At 56.2% G+C, this 25,510-nt stretch overlaps 1 protein-coding gene across 4 annotated transcripts in view; it reads right to left on the bottom strand.

Annotated features, from left to right (window-relative positions):
- Nucleotides 1–2,730: 2,730 nt before the first annotated feature.
- Nucleotides 2,731–25,510, bottom strand: part of MTHFS (methenyltetrahydrofolate synthetase) — a 48,131-nt gene continuing 25,351 nt past the window's right edge. For all 4 annotated transcript variants that reach the window (XM_059678364.1, XM_059678361.1, XM_059678363.1 and 1 more), the window contains exons 2-3: nt 21,628–21,889; nt 2,731–3,355 (exon numbers count right to left, since the gene is read on the bottom strand). In XM_059678364.1, coding sequence (XP_059534347.1) covers nt 3,129–3,355; nt 21,628–21,835 — 435 coding nt within the window. In that variant the 5' untranslated portion in view covers nt 21,836–21,889 and the 3' untranslated portion in view covers nt 2,731–3,128. The remainder of the gene's footprint in view (nt 3,356–21,627; nt 21,890–25,510) is intronic.

Consider the following 25,510-nt stretch of genomic DNA (forward strand, 5'->3'; position numbering starts at 1 on the left):
AAAGAGAGAGATAGAGAGAGATAGAGAAACATCAATGATGAGAGGATCACTGATCGGCTGCCTCCTGCACGCCCCCTACAGGGGATGGAGCCCACAACCCGGGCCTGTGCCCTGACCGGGAATCGAACCCTGACCTCCTGGCTCAACCACTGAGCCACACCGGCCGGGCGCACTTGCTGATTCTTAAGAGGAAACCGAAGAGCCGAGAAGCTGTGCTCAGCGGACCCAGCGAGAAGGAGGAACAGGAGAGGCCAACACCCTCTCCCCGGCTTCCGAGCCGCAAACCTGCCCCAGGCCCGCGGAGGCCGTGGGCTCAGGCCAGGAGGGAACTCACGCAGCCAGGCCCAGCCTGAGTGGGCGGCCAGGACCCTGGAGAGCTCCGGGGGGCTCAGGAAGAGCCAGGGTACTCCCTCCCCAAGGAACATGGGAGCGCAGGGCAGTGGAAAGAGCAGGGGCTGGAAATCCTGGTTCAAACCTGAGCCGCCACGCACTTGGATGAGGCCCTTGGCCTGCTTCCCCCATAAGAGGGCACAGTGACGCTCACAGAGGTGGGAAATACGCACACGCTAATATACGCAGATAAACGCCCTTCATTTCCCTGCCTCCTGCATTCTGTGGGAGCGCTCCGGCCAGAGCAGGACCCTGTCCCCTCCCACCTCCCCGCTGACTGGCGGGTTTGTGCCCGCTCTGCCTCCGCCAGGCCCTGGTCTCCTGCCCCGGCTGGAAGGCCCTCTGGCACATCTGGCCAGCTGTGCTCCTGGCTGCGTGGGGGACAAGAACTGGCCGGCAAACCAGCCTGCCGTTTGGGGGGTGCACCCTGCTGGGCCCTGGGAAATGTCTGGGGTTCCTGCCATTGCCACCCTGTCCTTTGGCGACGGGGGAGCCGGGCACACTCTGCTGGGAGCGCCAGCCTTGGCCGGTGCACTCGGCTTCTCCCTCCGAGAAAGCTTCCAATGCCACGGCGACACGCACACGGGCCCATCCCTTCAGCAGGAAGTCGCTGGCTGTGCCTTGGGTGGGGGCTGTGGTGGAGACGGGGGCAAACCATACAATTAGCAGAGAATTTGCCCACGGGGAGCCTGTGGGCTGGTGGAGAGTGGCCTGTAAACACGCGATCGCAGTGCGATGGGATGAACGGGTTTCCCAATGATCTCGGCGAGAAGAGAAAAGCTGGGGCCAGGACGTGAGCCTCCACACGGGCCACCCGCCTGCCTGCTGACCACCCTCTGCAGGGCTCTGAGATCAACGCGTGCTGTTCTGATTGGTGTGTGAGGTGGACCAGCACTTCATCATTTACTTTCCTGTGAAATCAGGCACAGACCACGGACCGGCCGCAGCCGTGGACACACGTGGGGCCCAGCATTTACGGGTGTTCTGTGCGGGTCTCATTGCTGGCCCCCCCCGGACGGCCCCCTAACCCGACACCCTCATGTGGCGCCTCATTCCCGGGCTCCAGCCCCTGTCCGGCCTCTGCCTGTGCCCTGATCACAGGTTCAGGGTCGCCGCCTGCGTGGCCAGGTTCGTTCCCCCTTCCCAACACCCTCTGCACAGACCACGGCCCAGGAGGGGATGCTGGGGAAGGTCCCCGTCCACGGAGGCCCTGCAGCCCTCAGTCCCTGAACCTCAGCAGCTGCCTGCACGCGAGAGGCTGGGGGGGACGTGTGACACCCCCTTGGGCGGGAGGAGAACAGCTCCACGGAGCTAAAGCGGCTCAGAGCCTTTATTGCTTAACCCAGTGGTTCTCAACCTTCTGGCCCTTTAAATACAGTTCCTCATGTTGTGACCCAACCATACAATTATTTTCGTTGATACTTTATAACTGTCATGTTGCTACTGTTATGAATCGTCATGTAAATATCTGATATGCAGGATGGTCTTAGGCGACCCCTGTGAAAGGGTTGTTCGACCGCCAAAGGGGTCGCGACCCACAGGTTGAGAACCGCTGGCTTAGCCAGTTCGGATCAATCGCCAGCCAGCGCCGTGAGCATTGCACCTGACTCACGGCTGAAGTCAGCCCTCCGATGTGTAAGCCGCGCGGCCTATGACCTCACAGCTCACAGAACCGCCTCTCTCCCGCCTCTCACTGCCCACTCTGTGCTGGGAGAGTCCAACATGAGGTCAATGGACATTTTTAAAGTGATTTTTTAAAAAAAAAATTGGACCTAAAACATCAAATAGTAAGCTATCATCCAAAGAATACGGATGAAAATATCCTGAATTTATTTAATGAACTCACCCCCCCCCAAAAAAAAATCTGAAACACCCACTGTAAGTCCAGTTAGCGACGCAAGTGTGAGCATAATATGCTTGAGGGTCGCTGTGCCTAAAGCCAACATAACCAATCACTCGTCACGGTGAGCGTGCACGTACCTGCCAGAGGCGCCGCCCGCGCAGGACCCCGGACAGCGCCCGCTCCCGGGAGCTCCCCTCCCTCCCTCCCTAAGCCAGAGCACACTTCCTCACAATTACCTACTTACACTGCAAAGCAGAGAGATGGACTTGTCACCTTCCCACCAGAAACTAAGCTCAAGACCCTATGATGAGGGCCTCCATTTTAATTCATGTTCTACTCTACCCAAGTCTATTCGTTTAATTTAATTTAATTAATTTTGGGATCAATCGATTTCATTGAGGGCCTGCAGGGGAGGGTTGAATGGCTGGGAGGACAATGAGATCCGACGCCCTTGGCCCGGCTGGCTCTCCCAAGCTTCACAGCCACCGAAAACTCTATTAACTTTTTAAAAATATTGTTTATTGATTTCAGAGAGGAAGGGAGAGGGAGAGAGATAGAAACATCAGTGATGAGAGAGAATCATGGATCAGCTGCCTCCTGCACGCCCCACACTGGGGATCAAGCCCGCAACCCAGGCGTGTGCCCTGACCGGGAATCGAACCTGAGACCCTTCAGTTCGCAGGCCGACGCTCTATCCACTAGGGCAAACCGGCCAGGGCCGCTCTATTAATTTTTAAAGGTGATTTTGGGTTATGTATCTTATAATTATAATAAAACAATGCAGCCTGTGTTCCCAGTGGGGTGCAATTTTGACGGACCCCTGACGGGACAGGCACATCTTCTGTGGCCCCTCTCTCAGGCCCGCACCCCGAGCGTCGGGCTGCGGCAGAGGGACTCAGGGGGTGTCTTCGTAGAGGACTTCATCTACCTTCACGTCATGTTCGTCCACGGGGACCCGATCACAAATCTGCTCCTTGAACGCCAAGGCCATGGTGTAGGGCTTCGCCTGCTGGTGCTGCTCACAGCGCCTCAGGAAGGTGTCGTAGTAGCCCCGGCCCCGGCCCAGCCGGTTGCCTTGCTTGTCGAACCCGAGCCCCGGCATGAAGATGAGGTCCAGGCCGCCTGTGGGAAGAGGAACGCACCGATGGGGTGACGGTTTCTGAAGGACGGACCCCTCTGACGCCTGCGTTTGTTTTAGGGACACCTGTTCTCTCTCTGATGTCTACGGAAACGCGTGACCATTCTAGAACGCCCACTAGGCCCAGGTCGGACAGAGGAGGCCCATCCCCCGCCCCCCAGAGCTCCGTGTTCTGATCGCAGGCACAGGGTCATCGCAAAAACGTCAGACCCAGTCCAGCCACAACCCAGCTCAGCGACTCCAGGGACAGGGCCTACGGTCTTGTTTTTCCTTCCTTTCTTTTCTTTTCTTTTTTTTTAAAAAAATATATTTTACTGATTTTTTACAGAGAGGAAGGGAGAGGGACAGAGAGTTAGAAATATCGATGAGAGAGAAACACCCATCAGCTGCCTCCTGCACACCTCCTACTGGGGATGTGCCCACAACCCAGGTACATGCCCTTGACCGGAATCGAACCTGGGACCCTTCAGTCTGCAGGCTGACGCTCTATCTACTGAGCCACACCGGTTGCAGCAGTTCTCAACCTGTGGGTCGCGACCCCTTTGGCAGTCGAACGACCCTTTCACAGGGGTCGCCTAAGACCATCCTGCATGTCAGATATTTACATGATGATTCATCACAGTAGCAACATGACAGTTATGAAGTAGCCACGAAAATAATTTTATGGTTGGGTCACCACATGAGAAACTGTATTTAAAGGGCCAGAAGGTTGAGAACCACTGAGTTAGGGCCTTCCTTTCTTTGTTTAAGGATCCGGGTGATCCTACACACCGGCCCAGCGGGGGAGCCATATCCCCGGATGTGACGCCTGGAGGAGGGGGAGGAGGTCATAGGGAGGCCGGGCCAGGTGGTCAGCGTCCCTGGTCCACGTGAGGGCAGGCTCTGATCTCCTCGGGGACGTTCCAACAGGACACGATCGAGGCCAGAGAACCGGCCCGCGGGCTGGAACCCCCCAGGGCCCACAGGAACCGGAAATGGCCACAGCATCCTCCGACCAGAGCAGACAGCTGGGCTCCCACCGCTGAGAGAGGTGTGGGGCGTCCATGCATTAGGATGGAGGTCACGAGGGGAGAACCTCGGGGCTGGGAGGCCCAGGAAAAGGTCCTGCAGCCCCTGGCAGGGAGCGGATGGAGCTCAGGAGCCACGTCGCATGTCCAACCCGGTGTCCTCAGGCTCTGGGGACACTGTCCCGTGGGCCCAGCCTTCCTGCCCGGGGTGTTGGCCCCTGAAGGCTGCCCCGGGGCTCCTGGGTGGCCTCCAGCGCAGGGTGGCCGGGCAGCTCCTGCAGCCTGAGGGCCAGGACATGCAGGGGGAAGCGAGAACTCTCTGGAACAGGGTGTTCTGAGTCAGCGGTGAACTCAGCTTCTCTCTGGCTCCCAGCACACACCTGCCTCCCTCGCCGGCAGAGCCCAGCAGGGCACCGTCACGACCTTGCCATGCACACCTGTCTGTGCCAATCCTGACCCCAACGGCTCCTCTTTCCCTCTTGGGGTTGCCCGCGTCGTGTGCACTCAGACCCCGCCCCCTGCAGATGCTCCCGGCGGCAGAGCCCACGCCAGCCCAAAGGGCAGCTCTGCCCCCGACGGTGTGGCAAGGTGGCTTGGGAAGTCCTGGGCAGGGAGGTGGTGAAGGTCAGTTAACCCAAAACATGCCCGTGTCCTATCCACCCCAAAGCCAGGCAACAAGCACAGGGACTTCAGCAGAGGGGTGGCCGCTGTGGTCTGGAGAGGCCTCGGGGACTGTGACTTGACCTGGGCTCTTAAGGACGTGTCTACGCTGGGTCTGAGTGTATTTCAGAAACCACGGGAGGGTGGGGGAGCAGACCGGTGAGACGGGAATGGTAGGGCGGGAGGACCAGGCTGAGTGGCAGACATGATTTCATCAGAGAGGGGCATGGAGATGCGGCAGCTAACGTCAACGAGATGCCTACAGCTCAAGAGCAAAAAACCAAATTAATCCCTAGCTGGTGTGGTTCAGTGGATAGAATGTCGGCCTGTGGACTGAAGGGTTCCGTGTTCGATTCCAGCCAAGGGCACAGGCCCGGGTTGCGGGCTTGATCCCCAGTGGGGGGTGTGCAGGAGGCAGCCAATCCATGATTCTCTCTCATCGTTGATGTTTCTCTTTCTCTCTCTCCCTCTCCCTTCCTCTCTGAATCAATACTATATTTTAAAAAAACAAAACAAATTAACCCAATTTAAAAAATGGTCAAAGGACTTAGACACTTCCCCCCAAAAGACCCCCCAAAAATGTCCAACAGATACATGGAAAAACGCTCCACATCAGAAATCATCAGGAAAGTGTTCATCAATACCTCAACAAGGTATCCCTTCACACCGGTCAGAATGTCCATTTAAACTGCCCCCCCCCCCGAGATAGAATCAGTGTGGGTGAGGACGGGGAGAGAGTGGGACCCTCGCACTGCTGCTGGGAGCAGAGAAAGGTAAACCCACTACAGGAGTCAGGACGAGGCTCCTCAGACATTAGGAACAGCCACCAATGACCCCACTTCTGGGTATGAATCCAAAAGGAGGGAAATCAGGGTTTTGGAGAGGTAGTTGCGCACCAGGGTCACAGCCGCATTAGTCACAACAGCCAAGGGGTGGGGACAACCTAAAAGTCCATCGACAGAATCAGTGAGCAAACAAGGTGCGATACGCACAAAGGAACACGACTCGGCCACGGAAAAGGAGAAGCCGCTGAGGGGACTACAGCACAGAAGAGCCCCGAGCACGGCGGGTGGGGGGCATCAGCAGCAGCAGAGGGACAGGCACTGCACGACCCCCCACCGAGCCACAGGGAACAGCATGGCGGCGGCCGGGAGGAGGGAACGGGAGCCCTGCCACCAGGTGTGGGTCTCACGTGGGAGATGGAGGGCACGTGAGGGGTTGCTGTGCAGCGCGGCGCTCAGTTAAAAGTGCAAGGAGGGCAGACGCAGGCATGTGCCCCTCACAGTACTTTTTCCAAAGGCAAAGGTGCCAAGAGGAAAGCCAGGGGAAGAGCCAGGGTTCCCACCGGAGTCAGGACGCCAGAGGGAGAAGGTGGGACTTGAGAGCATCCACCCGCCGGCAGCGGGAGGACGGAGGAGGAGCCGTGAGGGGGAGGAAGTGACGTCCTCAGTCCCTCGGGCTGGAACGGATCTGGCCCCTCTGCTCTCGGCGCTCCCGCGCTGCCACTGCGGCCTCCTGGCGTCCACTTGTGCTGCCGCCGGTTCGTGTCTGTCGGCCCCACAGATGGGCCATTTCCTGGGGGCCAGGGGGCCGGGCCGCCCCTCAGGCCGGACAGAAGCAGCATGCTGGTCCGAGAAGCCCGGGAGGCGAGTGTTCTCCTGCGAGTGGGTCAGGCCTCCTGTGACATCCCGCGTTCATAACTCCACGGTCCACGGCCAAGGTTATGGGGCCAGAATGCGACGGGGGAAATGGCCCTGTACGGCCGCTGGTTCCAAGCGAGCCCCGCACTGTGAGCCAAGGAGAATGGCTGTGGGATCCCAGGCGACGGCAGGGGCCCTGGCACCCTATTTGGGGTGTTGCCGTGGGACCCCAACCCGCAGGACTGCTAGCTGCTCCCTCAACACGGTGTGGCCTGAGCCGGCTCTGCTCCTGCTACTTGGTGAACCTCCTGTGACACAGAGCGTGCGCCGTGCTGGCTCCGTCCACCTGCCGTCACCCTTGAAGTCCTCCCTGTGCCACCATCACCGCATGCATGTCCCCCCCCACCCCCCCGCACACTTCCACCTCTCACCCCCCAGGCGATGGCCGCCGGGGCGTGAAACTCATGTGCAGGCCTAACCTGCTCCCCTTGCACACGCTGGTCCCACGCTGGGCATCCCCACTAACAGAGGTCGCCCCAAGACCCAGGGAGACACAGTGCAAAGTCAAAACTCAGCGGGGGCAGGAGGAACCCCGGGCCACGCACACCTATAATAATGAAAGCGTAATATGCTAATTAGGCTGGACGGCCGAACAGCGGAACGACCGTCCGGATGACCTTCCGGACGGAGCCTCCCGGTGCCAGTCCTGCACCTGCTTCCCAGGCCCAGAGCCCAGCAGCCCTGCGGCATCAGGCCTGCAACCCCCCGTCCCGGAACTGCTCACCCCAAAGCCGCCCGTCCTGCCGTCACACTGTGCCGGCCGCTCTCCCCGGCTCTGCTGGCTCCCACCGTGACTCTGCATGCACACTGCCAGCTCACCTTCCGGAAACTCAGCCCTGCAGGCTGCCAGCTCCAACACCGGCCTGTGCACTTGGTGCTGGCTCTGGAACACCAGTGCCCTCTGGCGGCCGTCCAGGGTGGCGGGCAGGGCTTGAGGCCGTCCCTGAGGTGCCCCTACCCTTCCTGCGCCCCCTTCTCACCCACAGGAGGCAGCTGCTCACGGTGCCCACCCCACGGGCTGGTCACAAGCACTGACCCCAACGATGCCCGTGAGCTCTCCAGCCCGGGGCTCTGATGCACCTTCTAGCCCAGCCGTGGGCAAACTATGGCCCGCCTGAAATGAATAAAACTAAAAAAAAAAAGACCGTACCCTTTTATGTAATGATGTTTACTTTGAATTTATATTAGTTCACACAAACACGCCATCCATGCTTTGGTTCCGGCCTCCGGTCCAGTTTAAGAACCCATTGTGGCCCTGAGTCAAAAAGTTTGCCCACCCTTGTTCTAGGCTCATTCCATTCATTACGAAGGCTTTTCTTTCTTAATTAAGAAATGCCAGCCCTGGCCGGTGTGGCCCAGTGGATAGAGCGTCGGCCTGGGGACTGAAGAGTCCTGGGTTCGATTCCAGTCAAGGGCACATGCCCGGGTTGTGGGCTCGGTCCCCAGTGGGGGCCCTGCAGGAGGCAGCCGATCCATGATTCTCTCGCATCGTGGATGTTTCTATTTCTCTCCCTCTCCCTTCCTCTCTGACATCAGTACAAATATTTAAAAAAGAGGAAAGAAATGCCAGTTCCGGCTGGTGTAGCTGAGCACCAACAGAGTCACTGTCCCCCCCACTCCCGCCTGCAAGGCCTTGCTCCTGCGACGCCGCTCCCCCGGCGCCAGGCCCCTCGAATCCTCACAGTGACAACAAAACAGTGACACCTCGGTTCACCGTCCCCCTGCGCCCCCTGCCGTGCAGGTCGGTGTGAGCGGCTCCCACTCTATGGAATCCCTCGCCTGCTCCTGGGAGCAGAGTGTGGTCTCTCCCCAGACGCGGAGCTCAGCCCTGTTTACGGTATGAGTGAGAGGAAACAGGAAGCCTCTCGCCCGCATTTACTAGTATCTTAGCTTCCCGACTCCACCCGCGGAGTCATCTGCTCATGCCGAGGCTGCAACACCCGATGCCGATCCCACACCCAGCGTCTGGGAGGAGAGCACAGACATGAACACCGGTCGGTGCTCACGTGTGCCAGGCGGAAGGTGATGGAATCCGCTGGGCAGCACGTCTACCTGGTGAGGCTGGAGCGAGGGGGTGCGCATCCCCATTTCACAGGTGCGGAAACTGACACTCAGGGCTCAGGGAGGTCGGATGGCTCGGGGGGCATTCAGCTCGGGAGAGAGAAGCTTGCTGCCAGGTGGGTGATGACTGTCCCCTTCAGCTGCTCCTGGTGCTGAGGGGACACGCGGGAGCAGGCAAAGGGACGGAGCAAACATGGCGGGCGCCTTAGAGGCGGTGGAGAGGCGGGGCTGAGTGTCGGCTTCTGGTCGGGCCGTGGGGGCCGATCCCAGCACCGCCGCGTGGCAGCCTGGACGCCTCGGTCGAAACCACCTCCACTACGACCTGCAGCGGCTCGGCTCACTGTGCCGTGGGGAGCCTGTGAGCTGTTACACCAGACGCCAATGTCATCGACGGCTGCACGCACCTCCTTAAGCCACGCGGCTGAGCAGACAGGGGCACGTCCCTCAAATGTGTTTCTAGAACACGGAGGAGCCGAAATCCTCAAAGAAAATGCCGACCCGGGAATCCGTGGCAGCTCCGGGGGCAGAACCCTCAGAAACCCGCGCCACGTGCTCGAAGCCCACGGCCGCCCAGAAGGACAGACTGGACACGGCCTCTGAGCCGCTCCCTCCTCACGGCGACAGCGACAGCACAGCGCGCACGAGGGAGACGCGAAACCCTTTCTGAGGCGCGTCGTCAGATCGATCGCACCTCCCACTGTCTGTAAAAGTGGGGCTTTTAAAAACACGTATTTCCCTGAAAACTCAGCGGCTCTCAGTGTGAGACCTGACCGCCTGAGTGGACGGCTCGTTCTTACTAAACCTCCCCCTGCAAAGGCACCTTCGCCCTTTCTGGGACGCTGGCTCGCAGCAGTTTGGGCTTCTGGGAAATCTCCCCGCGGAATCAGACACCCGCAGTAAAGATCACCCACTAAAGCCATGACTGGCGTGGCTCAGTGGATAGAGAATCGGCCTGAGGACTGAAGGGTCCCGGGTTCGATTCCGGTCAGGGCACAGGCCCGGATTGCAGGCTCGATCCCCAGTGGGGGGCGTGCAGGAGGCAGCCGATCCATGATTCTCTCTCATCATGGATGTTTCTAACTCTCTCTCTCTCCCTCTCCCTTCCTCTCTGACATCAATAAAAACATGTTAAAAAAAGAAAGATCACCCACTAAAGACCCGAGCTCCCACCAAACACAGGGACTGCACTTGCCCCCGGAGCGCGGGGGCAGCACCCAGTACCAGCAGCGCCCCGGGTGTGGCCCGGCATCTGCTCACCGGCGGGCAGGCGGGCAGGACGCAGCACAGCCTCTGCAACCCCCTAGTTACAACCTCAGCGCTTCCGAGTCCAGGGCTTTTGTTCAACCCCGTGAACAGGGACTGTGTGTAAGTAAAGGAAGGAAATGACAGGAAGTTAGACTCTTCCAGGCAGAGGGGAAGCGAAGGCAGACATAGACGGAGGTGGGCAAAGCTCGCGCAAGTGTTGGAAAATGCCAGCTGTGAGTGTGCGCGGGGGTGTGAGTGATACCTGCTCTCTTTCTGTAGATCCTAAAGCACTTCTTTTAGAGTAATCAAAAAAAATCCCAACACTGGCACCCAATAGAGTTAGTTCTCAGGCTCATCTATTGGCCCAGACCACAGGCAGGGGTGGGTGTGGCTCTCTACTGCCACCTGCTGGCAGCTGGACACGTGCTGCAACAGGCACTCTGTGCAGCAGGTCATGGAAAGGAGCCATCACGCGTGGCCTCCCCTCCCCGTCACGCGTGGCCTTCCCCTCCCTGTCACATGTGGCCTCCCCTCCCCGTCACGCGTGGCCTCCCCTCCCCGTCACACGTGGCCTCCCCTCCCCGTCATGCATGGTCTTCCCTTCCCCGTCACGCGTGGCCTCCCCTCCCCGTCACACGTGGCCTTCCCCTCCCCGTCACGTGTGGCCTTCCCTCCCCGTCACACATGGCCTCCCCTCCCGTCACACATGGCTTCCCCCTCCCCGTCACGCGTGGCCTCCCCTCCCTGTCACGTGCAGCCTCCCCTCCCCAGCACACGTGGCCTCCCCTCCCCGTCACATGTGGCCTTCCCCTCCCCGTCACGCGTGGCCTCCCCTCCCCATCACACATGGCCTTCCCCTCCCTGTCATGCATGGCCTTCCCCTCCCCGTCACATGTGGCCTCCCCTCCCCATTATGCATGGTCTTCCCTTCCCCGTCACGCGTGGCCTCCCCTGTGCAAAGGCTCCGCCTCCGAGAGCCCGCTCACCAACTAAGGGAGATGGATCGCTCCTCAGTCCCTTTCGGCCCCGAGAGCTGCCAGGCCCTGGGCGAATGCCCTGGGCAGACACGACCTCATCTCACCCCCCAAGGTGGAAGGAGGCAGATGCCATCATCCCTCTCCTGAGTGATGTCATCCACCCCAGGTCACACGGCGGCGTCAATGCCAGAGCGGGACGTGGCCTGGGTGTCCTGGCCCTTTGCGTCCGGCCTGGGGAGGGAAAGTCGGCGAGGGACGCGCTCCCCGCCTGCCTGGGTGTGTGTGTGGCTCAGATGGGACATGACCTTGTATCCGTCCGTCGGGGCCACACGAGGGCGGGGCAGGCTCCCCAGGGAAGTGAGGACACTTTAATCCCGGCAGAGTTCACAGGGTGGGTAGGGTAACTCCTGGGGAGCCTGGGTCACCCCCAGGCCTGAGGGTGCAAGTGTGGGGGGGCCATGGTTACAGGCACCAGAGGGGCCGATGTGCTGGGGTGGGTCAGCAGGGAACTAACACCTCTCGCCTCCACCTGCCCCCCCATCCCTCCCCCCTCCCCCCTCCAGTGGCTGAAGAACCCGAAACCGGGCGAGGACGCCTGCGCAGTCCACACAGTGCCCTCCACGCGCACCAGCCGGCAGGGAAGGGCTGTGGGTCCGGAGGGGCCACGTGACGGGATCCGGGAAGAGACTGCCATGTGGGGACCGCTGGGTTTGGGGATTGGGTGTGTATTTTCTTCTTTATATTTCTCAGTATTACTTAAATACATTTTGTGTTTATAATCAGAACAACGCTATTTTCCTCTAGGAAGAGAAAGATTTTCAGGAATACTCAGAAAAACTTCCAGTCCCCCTTTGAAGATGTACTTCAAACATGTTAGCTATTTTCTTAAGTGTGTTTGCCATTATATTGGAAGGCTAGCTAGCGTGGTTCACAGAAAATACCTCCAACATGATTAAATGAATAAAAGTCAGGAGATAATGATCACCGGATCTGCATTATTTTCTTCATCATCATCATTATTGTCACCATAAGCAACGATAGCAGCTGTCTCCTATATTAAAGACAGCAAGCCCTGGCTGGTTTGGCTCAGTGGATAGAGCACTGGCCTGAGGACTGGGGGGTCCCGGGTTCAGTTCCAGTCAGGGGCACGTGCCCGCGTTGCGGGCTCAATCCCCAGTGGGAGGCATGCAGGAGGCAGCTGATCAATGATTCTCTCTCATCATTGATGTTTCTATCTCTCTCTCCCTCTCCCTTCCTCTGAAATAAATAAAAATATTTTAAAAAAATAAAATAAAAAAATGAAGATAGCAAGCTAGCCCTGGGAAGTGTTGCTCAGTGGATAGGGCGCTGGCCTTCGGATCGAAGGGTCCCAGGTTCAATTCCAATAAAGGACACATGCCCGGGTTGTGGGCTCGATCCTCAGTGGGGGCAGTGCAGGAGGCAGCCGATCAATGATGCTCTCTCATCATGGATGTTTCTCTCTCCCTCTCCCTTCCTCTCTGAAATCAATATGTAGCCTGGCTGGCATGGCTCTGTGGTTGAGTGTCAACCTGTGAACCAGGAGGTCACAGTTCGATTCCCGGTCAGGGCACATGCCCAGGTTGTGGGCTCCATCCCCAGTGGGGGGCGTGCAGGAGGCGGCCGATCCATGATTCTCTCTCATGATTGGTGTTTACATCTCTGTCTCCCTCTCCCTCTCTCTCCCTCTGAAATCAATAAACATATATTTTTTAAAATACCTAACACACCAAGGACCAGAAGAAGTGAGGGTCCCAACACTCGGCCAGAGGGGCGTGGGTGACTGGCTGGGAGCCGAGCCTGGCCGCCGCCTGGTCTGGTGGGTATAGCGCTGGTGCAGCGCAGCCTCGCTCTGCCTCCTGTTGACACAGCAGCACTGAATCGCTGCCACAGACAGTACACAGCGCGCAGAGCCCCAGATAGGAACTCTCGGGCCCTTTACAAAGAGTTCGCTGAGCCCAGCTTTCCAGCATCCACAATAGGTTAAAAGAGAAAAAGAAACACTGTACTTCAGCTTATTCTATGCTGCAGAGACTGACCAAAAAGAATCTCACTGGGAGGTGGGGCGGGGCGGGGCGGGGGGGGGGCTCAGCTGCCTTTCTTTATCGCAGGAGAAGGACCAGGGCAGCAGCTTTACCCAGACGGCACTTTCCCAATGCAGCTCCTGTGTCGGTCAGAGCTGGGGACGCTCTCACCACTCCTGACCATCAGTGGCGCTTACACGGAGAAGAATTAGACTTCACTTCGATTTCTCACTGCCTTTGGGCCGTCTCTGGCTTCTCTTCATCCGTCTCCAACAGGGGTGGATGGGATGCTTCACGTGCTCAGAACTCTTTAGAATCAAAGCTGAGTAATTCAGAGAATTTTATGATACAACTAGGGGCCTGGTGCATGAAATTCGTGCAATGGGGGGGGGGGTCTCTCAGCCTGACCTGCACCCTCTCACAGTTCAGGAGCCCTTGGGGGGATGTCTGACTGATGGCTTAGGCCCGCTCTCCATGGGGAGCGGCAGTCGGACATCCTTAGCGCTGCCACGGAGGTAGAAGAGGCTCCCGCCACTGCCGCTGTGCTCAGCAGCCATGAAGCCAGCTTCTGGCTGAGTGGTGCACCCCCTATGGGAGTGCACTGACCTTCAGGGGGCAGCTCCTGCATTGAGCGTCTGCCCCTGGTGGTCAGTGCGTGTCATAGTGACTGGTCATTCTGCTGTTTGGTCAATTTGCATATTAGCCTTTTATTATATAGGATTTTATGTTTATCTGTATGATACACTCAATATTTAAGCCAGTCCCCAAAAGGCAAATACTGTATGATTCCACGTATATGAAGGCTCTAAAATAGTCAAATTCATAGAAACAGAGAGTAGAAGGGGGTTCCCAGAGGCTGGGGGGAGGGGGACAGAGGTTCAGTTTTTCCAGCTAGAACGTCCTGGGACCCTGGACTCAGCAGGCTCAGGAGGTTAGAGCATCACCCCGAACCCCAAAGGGCGGTGGGCTCGCCACCTGGTCAGGGCATGTCCAGGAGGCAACTCATCGATGTTTCTCTCCCTCTCCCTCTCCCTCCGCTCTCTCTGGGATCGATGAAAATCATATCCTCAGGTGAGGATGAAAAAGCACGGAAAGTAAGAACGAGGTCCGGGTCAATGCGGCGGAGTATGGCCGGCAGCACGCGCGTCAGAAAGAAGAGCAAGGCCTGGGGGCGCCCGAGAGCAGTGAGGGGGTCGCTTCAGACACAGGAACGTGTGGGTGCTTCTGGAGCTCATCCTTTCTCACCTTTTAGAGGACAAGCCCTCAGAGTCATTACGGGACTTAATCACCCAAGGCCTGGCTCCTAAGCCCCGACAGCGGCTTCCGCCATTTGTTTTACCGAGGCTTGTTAAGCCAGCACCTGACAGCCTGCAGACTTTCTGGTTCAGTACATTTACCTAAAATAAACCCGCACGGCACGTTATATTTCTCCCGCTCGCCCCCTTCTCCGGCCCTCGGAGGGCTCCTCGCGCGGCTCGGATGAGCCTGTGCATCTGGAACAAACCCAGTTGCTGCCAGCCTGAGACAGAGTGACCTATTACTCTGAAATAACAGCCCCTGGTTCCATACAACGGCCGTTACGGATGCGCTCCAAGTGCTTTCTCACTCCAACTGCCCTTTCTATCTGCTTCCGTAGGTCTTCGGGGGGAGGGGGGGGGAGACAAGCTTGCTCTTGAAACCCTAAATGTTCCCTAAAACCTGATAGAGCACCCGATAGGAAAAAGGAAGCAGAAAAAAAAATCCTAAAGATTTGCAGCTCAATCAAAACGCAATGGAATCAAGTTAAGAGCCATTGCTAACAAGTCACTGTCCGCGGAGCCAGAGGACACGGGCGGAATGAACGACCGATGTCCCTGGGGCCTAACCACCCGGGCAGACGCAGGGACAGGCTGTATGTACACAGACAAGTCACTGCGATAGGGCGTGAGGCAAGTGACGAAGGGCTAGGGTCGCCGAAGGAGGAACGCACGAGGCCAGAAGGGCGAAGAAATATGAATTAATTAGGTCGTCCGGATACCAGATGGGCTGAGCCCCAAAACGGCGCCAGCCCCTGAAGACGGGGAGTCAGAGGTTTTAAAGGACTCGAGGCAGCTTTTTCTGGGCGGAGAACCCTCCGTGCGGGTCCGGGTCCTGGGAAAGCCGGAGGGAGAGAGAACGGCCTTAGCCAGTGGCAGGTGTCTAAGCGAGTGGCCTGTCCGCTGTGCAGCGGCCTGAAGGTCAGCTCCCAGGGGAGGGGGCATTGATTCAATTATTGATCAGGCCTCACGGTAAGAAGTTCAATGCTGCATCCCACTGAGAAGGGGACAAGTCCGGGGAAACCTCCCTAAGGGAGATGGCCTAGGTGCCAGCAATGAATCAATGGGGGGATGCTGAAGGGCCCGGAGAGGGAGGCGGGAGGAAGGAGTAGAAACAGCCGGCACAGGCACAGATGCGGGAGCATGGCTGTCTCTGGAAGGACCTACGAATGCGGACACGCTCCGCCCGTGTTGAGAAGGGCCTCCAATGCCACGGGAAGGAGCCTACTTATTCTGCAGGGAGAGCCCGTGAGCCCCTGGATCAGCCACGGGGGGCAGCGGGGGGGGGTGGGGTGGGGAGGAAAGACCCGTGACTCCAGAGAGCCCCGCCCCCGGGAAAAGCAGGACCCCACTGGTATGTGGAGAAATCAGAACACCAGTGGACCGTATCTCCGAGACCCCAGGAAAAGGTGAAGAGATCCTCTCGCCATTTTTAAAGTTCCCAGTTCAGCAGGATCGTGCCTTATAAAGCTGGTTACAAAACCGCCGGCTCTTCCCGCACAGCCAGCACTGCGCGAGGAGGATTCCTGGGGGCCCTCGCCAGCCAGGTGTCCGGGCCACAAACAGGTCCCTGGACTCTGGACACCAAGTTACAGCCCCCCTTAACCAACTAGAAAACTGGTCTGTGGAGGGGCACAGAGAGATGGAGGGAGGGATGGAGGGACAGAGAGCGAGAGAGAGGGAGGAGAAGAGGATCAAGGGGGATAAATAATGGTGGAAGGAGACTCAACTTGGGGTGGTGAACACACAGAAACATCTATAATAATAAAGCGTAATATGCTAATTAGACCGGACATCCTTCCGGACAAAGCCGTGGTGGCGGGGCCGAGCCCCTTGCAGGAATTCGTGCAGCGGGCCTCTAGCATACAGATAATGTACCCCTGACACCTATGTAACTTTATTAACCAATGTCACCCCGGTAAATCCCATAAAGAGGGGGAAGGGGAGGGGGGGAAAGCACAGCCCTGTACACCATGACGGCGATTACTTACACGCAGGGTTTGCCGCTCTGGCTTGGGGTGCAAGGGTCAGAACACTGAACCAAAAGCAAGTTCCTTTTTCTCATTTCAAGCTTCTCTGAGAATTAAAAATTCTGCCACTTCCCTGAATTGAACATATACAGAAACATACATACCCCTCAGAGACATCCTGATGTCTCAGTGAAAGGTAATGAACTAAAAAGCGAATTGGAAAAGGAGTTTGAAGAGCCGAAATGCTGTGTGTGGGCACCTCCCAGTCACCTGGGTCAGGCCTCTGAATGGCACTTCGGTGATGGACGGCACACTCGGCGAATCGCGCCTGGTGATGAGAGCGAGGGCGGGCGAACCCGTCTTGGCGAGAATAACAGGCCAGAGCCCCTAAGGAAGCATCTTTTCATCTTAATGGGCTGGGAGTTCACAAAATGCAAACGGCCGCTGTGAGAGGAGAATAGAGGCTAAATGAGCTGCTGCACAGGATGAAACAGAGGATTCCGGAGCGGCTCCCAGGCAGCCCAGGAGGAGGCCCTTGTCATTCGAACGCAGGCCCCGTGCCCATGGAAGCCTCGGCCTTCCTCTGCGTGTTCACTTGCGTATAAGATAGCTGGGGTGGGGGGTGGCGGGGGGGGGGGGGCTGGAGGGTACGACCAGCGTCTGTGAGAGACGCCTGACTCAGTGTGAGGGCTTCCCTGGGAAAGCGAACCAGCGTGCCACGAACACCATCGCCAAGGCAGCCGGTCCCGTGATGGATGCTGCCGGGAAAGGGAGGAGGCGCGGGGTGGAGCGAGCTGACGCGGGAGAGGACAGAAAAGCCATGGTGCCTCGCCGGCCCTGGCGCGGGAACCAGAGTCCTCGCTGCGGCCTCGTGTCCTGGGAGAAGCCCTTGACCGCCCTGGGCTGCAGGGAGCCCACCTGAAACCAGGAGACGAAGTGAGGACCGAGCAGAGTTGGCTGCGCCTCCCACAGCCTGACTCTGGGGGCAGGTTCTCTCCCCGCAGGGAGAGGCCACCCCAGACCCCCCTGGGGGGCAGATGGCTAGTCCGCAGCCAGCGGAGGTGAGAGCAGGGTCCAAGGTCAGAGCCAGGGTGGATCCTAACGACCCTGACCCGGCCATCGCTAAAGCTCGCCCTTCTGGGGATGTTTAAGTCTCTGGGCCAATCACATCCCATTTTGCTACACCCAGAGGGAATCAGATTACCCAAGCAGCCCTGATTTGGAGGATAAATTCAAGAAAGAGGCAGGCAGGCCCTCTACTTCATCTACCAATCTGATACTTCGCTGTCTACATAACACAAAAACAGTCCCCTAGCCCCAACTGGTGTGGCTCAGTGGATAGAGCGTCGGCCTGTGGACTGAAAGGTCCTGGGTTCGATTTCAGTCAAGGGCATGTGCCTGAGTTGTGCGCTTGACACCCAGTAGGGGGCGTGCAGGAGGCAGCCGATCATGGTTCTTTCTCATCATTGATGCTTCTCTCTCCCTCGACCTTCCTCTCTGCAATCAACAAAAATATATCTATACTAATAAAAGGACAATATACTAATTAGAGCAAATGTGCCTACAGACAAAGCCACGGTGGTGGGGACTGAGGCAGAAGCGGTTAGGGGCAACCCGGCCGGCAGGCAGGTGAGCAGTTAGGAGCCAGCAGTCTTGGATTGTGAGAGGGATGTCCCGGATTGGAGAAGGTGCAGGCTGGGCTGAGGGGCTGCCTCCCCCGCCCCCCGTGCACAAATTTCGTGCATTGGGCCTCTAGTATACATATAATAAATAAATAAAAATAGTGCCCTAGCTGGGTAGCTCAGTTGGTTAGAGCATCGTCCTCATATCCCAAGGTTGTGGGCTCAGTCCCCGGCCAGGGCACGGACAAGCATCAACCAATGAATGTATGAATAAGTGGGACAACAAATTCTCTCCAATCAATTTTTTTTTTAATTGTAACACAAAAACACCGCGTGTGAAACGTGCGCTTAGGAACTGATCGCACGGAGGACACCAAAGCTCGCTCTTTTTTCTAGGCCACGCTAATGCGAGCCGACCAGGAAGATAAATGGGCTACATAAGCTACACCGGTGACCATCGGCTCTAATCAGCTTGTCCCCAGCACTCAAAGCCGGATTTATGCTCTAGCACCGGAGCCGCCACAGTGCGAGCTGCTGACGCAGGGAAAATCCTCGGGCAGAGTGGGATCCTGGGAGATAAGGGAGCGCAGAGGCCGCCCACTGCAATGCTCCTGTAACAGCGAGAGGGCCAGCTCCAGGCTGCAATAAACAGAAACGACAGGGAGAGCCCACTGTCCCTCTGCTTATCCGCAAAGAGACGCAGGGGTGAGAAAGTGGCCTGTCGAGGGCGGTTAATGCTGTGGCGGAGGAGCAACCAGGTGTTTCCAATCAGGCTCAAGCACTGGGCTTCTCCCTTATATCCTGTCTATCTTCACTTGACACTTGCATCTGACAGATGTTGAAGGTGGGGGTGCTTATTCTATTTACATATGCTCCTGTCTCCCCAGCGACAGCTGGGCCCTTGGGAGGCCTGGACCTTCTCTTTCCGGAGCTAACACAGTGTCTGTGCAAAGCAGATGCTCAGAAATGTTTGCTGGAAATCATCAGAATGTTACACACTCGACAGGCAATGAGCTGACTGCATATTGAATAATTCCCCTTTCCTTGCTTAAAATTAATAACAGTTACCATTGTAACACAAACCAGACGATGTGCTGAAAGCCACAGGTGAATGCCTGAGCTCATCTGTCCAGACCGGGTTCATCTCACCCGGAAGTGCGACTGAACTGAGAGGGAAGATCCTGTTTCCTCTTTCCTCTTCCCACTGCTGTCCTTCCCCAGAAACAGGACACGTACAGGGAGGGGGAGGGGGACACGTTGTAGCTCGACCTCAGGAATGCATTCTAGAAGGGGCAGCACTGACCGGCGGAGGCAATGAGCTGCCCCTGGAGGACTCTGGGTAGACTTTCCGTTAGCAGGGACGGTTGGAGGATGCAGGGGCCGGGGAGGACCTGTTAATATATAACCCACCAGGACTGGGGAAGTACCCGGGGCTCCACCCGCAGGCCTGCAAGTCGGGGGAAAGGGTGCAGTTGGCATGAGCAGCGTGAGCGCCTACAACTCCATCTTCCCTTATTTATAAGGAAACTAGAGGCCCGGTGCATGGATTCGTGCACAGGTGGGGTCCCTCTGGGTGGCCTGCAGGGATCGGGCCAAAACCCGCAGTCCAATGCCGCCTGCAGCTCCGACCTGCTGCTCCCGCTCACCCCGGCCCCACTGTGCCTGCTGCGGGCTTGCGCCCAATCAGTTCCCATCAGGAGAGGCTCACGCTGCTGAGGCAGTGCTCGCCAGCCATGAGCCCTGCGTCTGGCGCCCTCCCAAGGGGAGTGGCCTGTGGGATCGGGCTGAAACTGGCTCTCCAATATCCCCCGAGGGGTCCTGAATTGCGAGAGCGTGCAGGCCAGGCTGAGGGACCCCACAGGTGCACAACCAGGTGGGGGAGGGACAGCAGGAGGGCCCCAGGGCATGTCCGGCCCATCTCACTCAGTCCCAATCGGTTGGACCCCAGCAGCAAGCTAACCTACGGGTTGGAGCGTCTGCCCCCTGGTGAGTTACTGGTCGCCTGGTCAACTGTCTGCCCCCTGGTGGTCAGTGCACGTCATAGCCAGCAGTTGAGCAGCCTTAGCGTATCATTAACACATTACGCTTTGATTGGCTGTTCGGTTGCTCTGCCATTTGGTCTATTTGCATATTACCCTTTTATTATATAAGAGGCCTACCTCATTCTCTTCAAATGCCTGAAACCTTGCTTCTTGGAAACAAGAAGAGCTGTGTTACGGTGGCGTGCACCTGGTCTACGGATGCAGGACACAGAGTGCACCTTTGGTGCCTAAACATCTGGCAAGGTACAAGACTGGGTAACAGAAGTTCTAGTAGCAAAGAAGGTGGCCCCCCGCTCCTGTGAGCCCGGGACCCCGTTCCCTGCCACCCCGACAGATAACGGATTTTGTAGGTTATGGTGTCACACTGGGAGGGGGATAAAGCTGTGCTGGGGGTTCTTTGCAAGCACTTAAATCTTAGCCCCAATATACGCTTCTGAGGCGGGTTGGAGGCTGCATCACACAACGGTCCTCTTAGCTGGCTTGCTCTCAGCTCTGCGACTGCTCAGTAACTGAATCGCCCAAGCAGCTGCTGGCCAGGAACAGCATGTGTAAAGGCCCAGCAGCAGCGAAGGCAAAGGGAGTGGGAAAACGGGAGACGTTCAGAGTGGCTGGAAGTGGGGGAGCAGAGAGATGTCAAAGTAGAAAGAGAAGCAGGACCCAACCAGGAAAAGCCTGGGGGAGGCGTGTTTACTTCCACCGAAGGCCGGCAGGAAGTCACTGAAAGGCTTCCACGGGAGTGCGGGCTCAGGTGTGTGCCTTAGAAATCTTGTCTCCATTACGGTGCAGATAATGGATGGAGAGGAAGGAGGTTTCAGTTCTGCATGAATGAGAATGTGATCATTACTATACAGACCAGAACTGAAACCACGGGAAACAATAAAACTATTCAGGGGAGCCCTAGCAGGTTGGGCTCAGTGGACAGAGCACTGGCCCCCGGACTGAGGGTCCCGGGTTCGATTCCCATCAAGGACATGTACCTCAATCCCAGCTCCCTCCCCAGCCCTGGTCGGGGCTCGTGTGGGAGACAAACAATCGATGTGTCTCTCTCACACTGATGTTTCTCTCTGTCTCTTCCCCTCCCTTCTACTCTCTCTAAAAATCAATGGGAAAAAAATACCCTTGGGTGAGGATTAGCAACAACAAAAAATTATTCGGGGCAAATGTGTAACTCAACCTGTAAGGTTATGGCAAGAGGTTTTTTTTTTTTAAATATATTTTATTGATCTTTTACGGAGAGGAAGAGAGAGGGATAGAGAGTCAGAAACATCAATCAGCTGCCTCATGCACACCCCCTACTGGGGAGGTGCCCGCAACCCAGGTACCTGCCCTTGACCGGAATTGAACCTGGGACCCTTCAGTCCGCAGGCCAATGCTCCATCCACTGAGCCACACCGGCCAGGGCAGGGCAAGAGTCTTAATACCTTACTAGCTTATTATTATAGCTGACTCTCATGGCTTACAGAGGGCACCCCAAGTCAGGCAATGTGGGTGTCATGGGATACAAGTAGAACACAAATTTGTCCCGACAGGGAAAGCGACCCCCAAAGACCCAAACATCACCCGCGGCTCAGAGGTCTAAGAACTCATCACAGTCTCCCAGCACCGAGCATGTCAATCCTGGTACCGCATGCTCACCTGTCGACAAGGCCTCCTCCCGAGCCTCGTCCTCGCCGGGCTGATGAATATTCCAGGATGTTTTGGGAAGCGAAGCAATCTCCTCGGGCGACGCCAACCTCACCATGTCCATGTGGTTGCTCTGGAACCGGTACCGGGGGACAAAGCAGGTCTTGCCGCGGCGGAAGATGTCCTTGATGATCTCGTCGGTCTCGATTTCATCTTGCATGCTCAGGAAGATGGAGATTCGCTGGGACTTCTGATACTGACTGTGGGCGATCACCTGCATGGGAAACGCAGGCCATGGTGTTTGCCAAGATTACACTTTTAAAAATCAGTGACTCCCCTTAACAGTTTCAACATTTTATCCCATGTTCTTCAACTTTTCTTTTTTTAAAATATATTTTATTGATTCTTTTTACAGAGAGGAAGGGAGAGGGATAGCGAGCCAGAAACATCGATGAGAGAGAAACATCGATCAGCTGCCTCCTGCACACCCTCTACTAGGGATGTGCCTACAACCAAGGTCCATGCCCTTGACCGGAATCGAACCCGGGAACCTTCAGTCCACAGGCCGACGCGCTACCCACTGAGCCACACCGGTCAGGACTTCTTCAACTTCTTTATCCAAAAACAAAAAAACAAAAGCAGAGTGCTACAGTGGGGTGCTGAACCCTAAATTCTGGCTCTTAACCCAGCGCTTACTTGTCTCATCTCTTTACACCTCTCCGGCTCACCTACACTTGTAGGTATGAAAACTCATTATAAAGCCACTGTGGGGCCCGGCCGGTGTGGCTCAGTGGTTGAGCATCAACCGATGAACCAGGAGGTCACAGCTGATTCCTGGTCAAGTGCACATGCCTGGGTTGCCAGCTTGGTTCCCTGTGGGGATCCCTGCAGGAGGCATCCGATCAATGATTCTCTCTCATCACTGATGTTTCTATCTCTCTCTCCCTCTTCCTTCCTCTCTGAAATCAATAAAAGTATTGATTTAAAAAATAATAAAAATTAGTCACCGTGGGACCCTGCTGTTTATTGAGAACTCCAGGCTGGATCTCCGCCGACCCATTCTTCTCGCACACTTGCCCCCGTCTTTGCAGCATTTTAACCCCAAACCTTGGCTCCCCCAGCTTCTTCACCCTGTGCCTTGTTGGGTTTCGCTCCTAAATTCTCCCCACTTATTTTTTTAAAATACATTTTTATTGACTTCAGGGAGGAAGGGAGAAGGAAAGGGAGAGATAGAAACATCCATGATGAGAGAGAATCACTGATTGGCTGCCTCTTGCATGCCCCCTACTGGGGATACTAGCCTTTTATATATATAGATGGTCTGTCGCTAGGGAGAGGAAGCCGGGCGTTGCTACGTGACGTCATTACCCGGACGGACACTTAGCATATTAGCCTTTTATATATATAGATGGTCTGTCGCTAGGGAGAGGAAGCCAGGCGTTGCTACGTGATGTCATTACCCGGACGGACACTTAGCATATTAGCCTTTTATATATATGGATGGTCTGTCGCTAGGGAGCGGAAGCCGGGCGTTGCTACGTGATGTCATTACCCGGACGGACACTTAGCATATTAGCCTTTTATATATATAGATGGTCTGTCGCTAGGGAGTGGAAGCCGGGCGTTGCTATGTGACGTCATTACCCGGGCGGACACTTAGCATATTAGCCTTTTATATATATAGATGGTCTGTCGCTAGGGAGAGGAAGCCAGGCGTTGCTACGTGACGTCATTACCCGGACGGACACTTAGCATATTAGCCTTTTATATATATAGATGGTCTGTCGCTAGGGAGTGGAAGCCGGGCGTTGCTATGTGACGTCATTACCCGGGCGGACACTTAGCATATTAGCCTTTTATATATATAGATGGTCTGTCGCTAGGGAGTGGAAGCCGGGCGTTGCTATGTGACGTCATTACCCGGGCGGACACTTAGCATATTAGCCTTTTATATATATAGATGGTCTGTCGCTAGGGAGAGGAAGCCAGGCGTTGCTACGTGACGTCATTACCCGGACGGACACTTAGCATATTAGCCTTTTATATATATAGATGGTCTGTCGCTAGGGAGAGGAAGCCGGGCGTTGCTACGTGACGTCATTACCCGGGCGGACACTTAGCATATTAGCCTTTTATATATATGGATGGTCTGTCGCTAGGGAGAGGAAGCCAGACGTTGCTACGTGATGTCATTACCCGGACGGACACTTAGCATATTAGCCTTTTATATATATAGATGGTCTGTCGCTAGGGAGCGGAAGCCGGGCGTTGCTACGTGACGTCATTACCCGGGCGGACACTTAGCATATTAGCCTTTTATATATATGGATGGTCTGTCGCTAGGGAGAGGAAGCCGGGCGTTGCTACGTGACGTCATTACCCGGGCGGACACTTAGCATATTAGCCTTTTATATATATAGATGGTCTGTCGCTAGGGAGCGGAAGCCGGGCGTTGCTACGTGACGTCATTACCCGGGCGGACACTTAGCATATTAGCCTTTTATATATATAGATGGTCTGTCGCTAGGGAGTGGAAGCCGGGCGTTGCTACGTGACGTCATTACCCGGACGGACACTTAGCATATTAGCCTTTTATATATATAGATGGTCTGTCGCTAGGGAGAGGAAGCCGGGCGTTGCTACGTGACGTCATTACCCGGGCGGACACTTAGCATATTAGCCTTTTATATATATGGATGGTCTGTCGCTAGGGAGAGGAAGCCAGACGTTGCTACGTGATGTCATTACCCGGACGGACACTTAGCATATTAGCCTTTTATATATATAGATGGTCTGTCGCTAGGGAGAGGAAGCCGGGCGTTGCTACGTGACGTCATTACCCGGGCGGACACTTAGCATATTAGCCTTTTATATATATGGATGGTCTGTCGCTAGGGAGAGGAAGCCGGGCGTTGCTACGTGACGTCATTACCCGGACGGACACTTAGCATATTAGCCTTTTATATATATGGATGGTCTGTCGCTAGGGAGCGGAAGCCGGGCGTTGCTACGTGACGTCATTACCCGGGCGGACACTTAGCATATTAGCCTTTTATATATATAGATGGTCTGTCGCTAGGGAGCGGAAGCCGGGCGTTGCTACGTGACGTCATTACCCGGGCGGACACTTAGCATATTAGCCTTTTATATATATGGATGGTCTGTCGCTAGGGAGAGGAAGCCGGGCGTTGCTACGTGACGTCATTACCCGGGCGGACACTTAGCATATTAGCCTTTTATATATATAGATGGTCTGTCGCTAGGGAGAGGAAGCCGGGCGTTGCTACGTGACGTCATTACCGGACGGACACTTAGCATATTAGCCTTTTATATATATGGATGGTCTGTCGCTAGGGAGAGGAAGCCGGGCGTTGCTACGTGACGTCATTACCCGGACGGACACTTAGCATATTAGCCTTTTATATATATGGATGGTCTGTCGCTAGGGAGCAGAAGCCGGGCGTTGCTACGTGACGTCATTACCCGGGCGGACACTTAGCATATTAGCCTTTTATATATATAGATGGTCTGTCGCTAGGGAGCGGAAGCCGGGCGTTGCTACGTGACGTCATTACCCGGGCGGACACTTAGCATATTAGCCTTTTATATATATGGATGGTCTGTCGCTAGGGAGAGGAAGCCGGGCGTTGCTACGTGACGTCATTACCCGGGCGGACACTTAGCATATTAGCCTTTTATATATATAGATGGTCTGTTGCTAGGGAGAGGAAGCCGGGCGTTGCTACGTGACGTCATTACCGGACGGACACTTAACATATTAGCCTTTTATATATATAGATGGTCTGTCGCTAGGGAGTGGAAGCCGGGCGTTGCTACGTGACGTCATTACCCGGACGGACACTTAGCATATTAGCCTTTTATATATATATGGATG

Source organism: Myotis daubentonii, chromosome 21 (genome assembly GCF_963259705.1).
Source record: "Myotis daubentonii chromosome 21, mMyoDau2.1, whole genome shotgun sequence".
In the NCBI taxonomy this organism is placed as follows: domain Eukaryota; kingdom Metazoa; phylum Chordata; class Mammalia; order Chiroptera; family Vespertilionidae; genus Myotis; species Myotis daubentonii.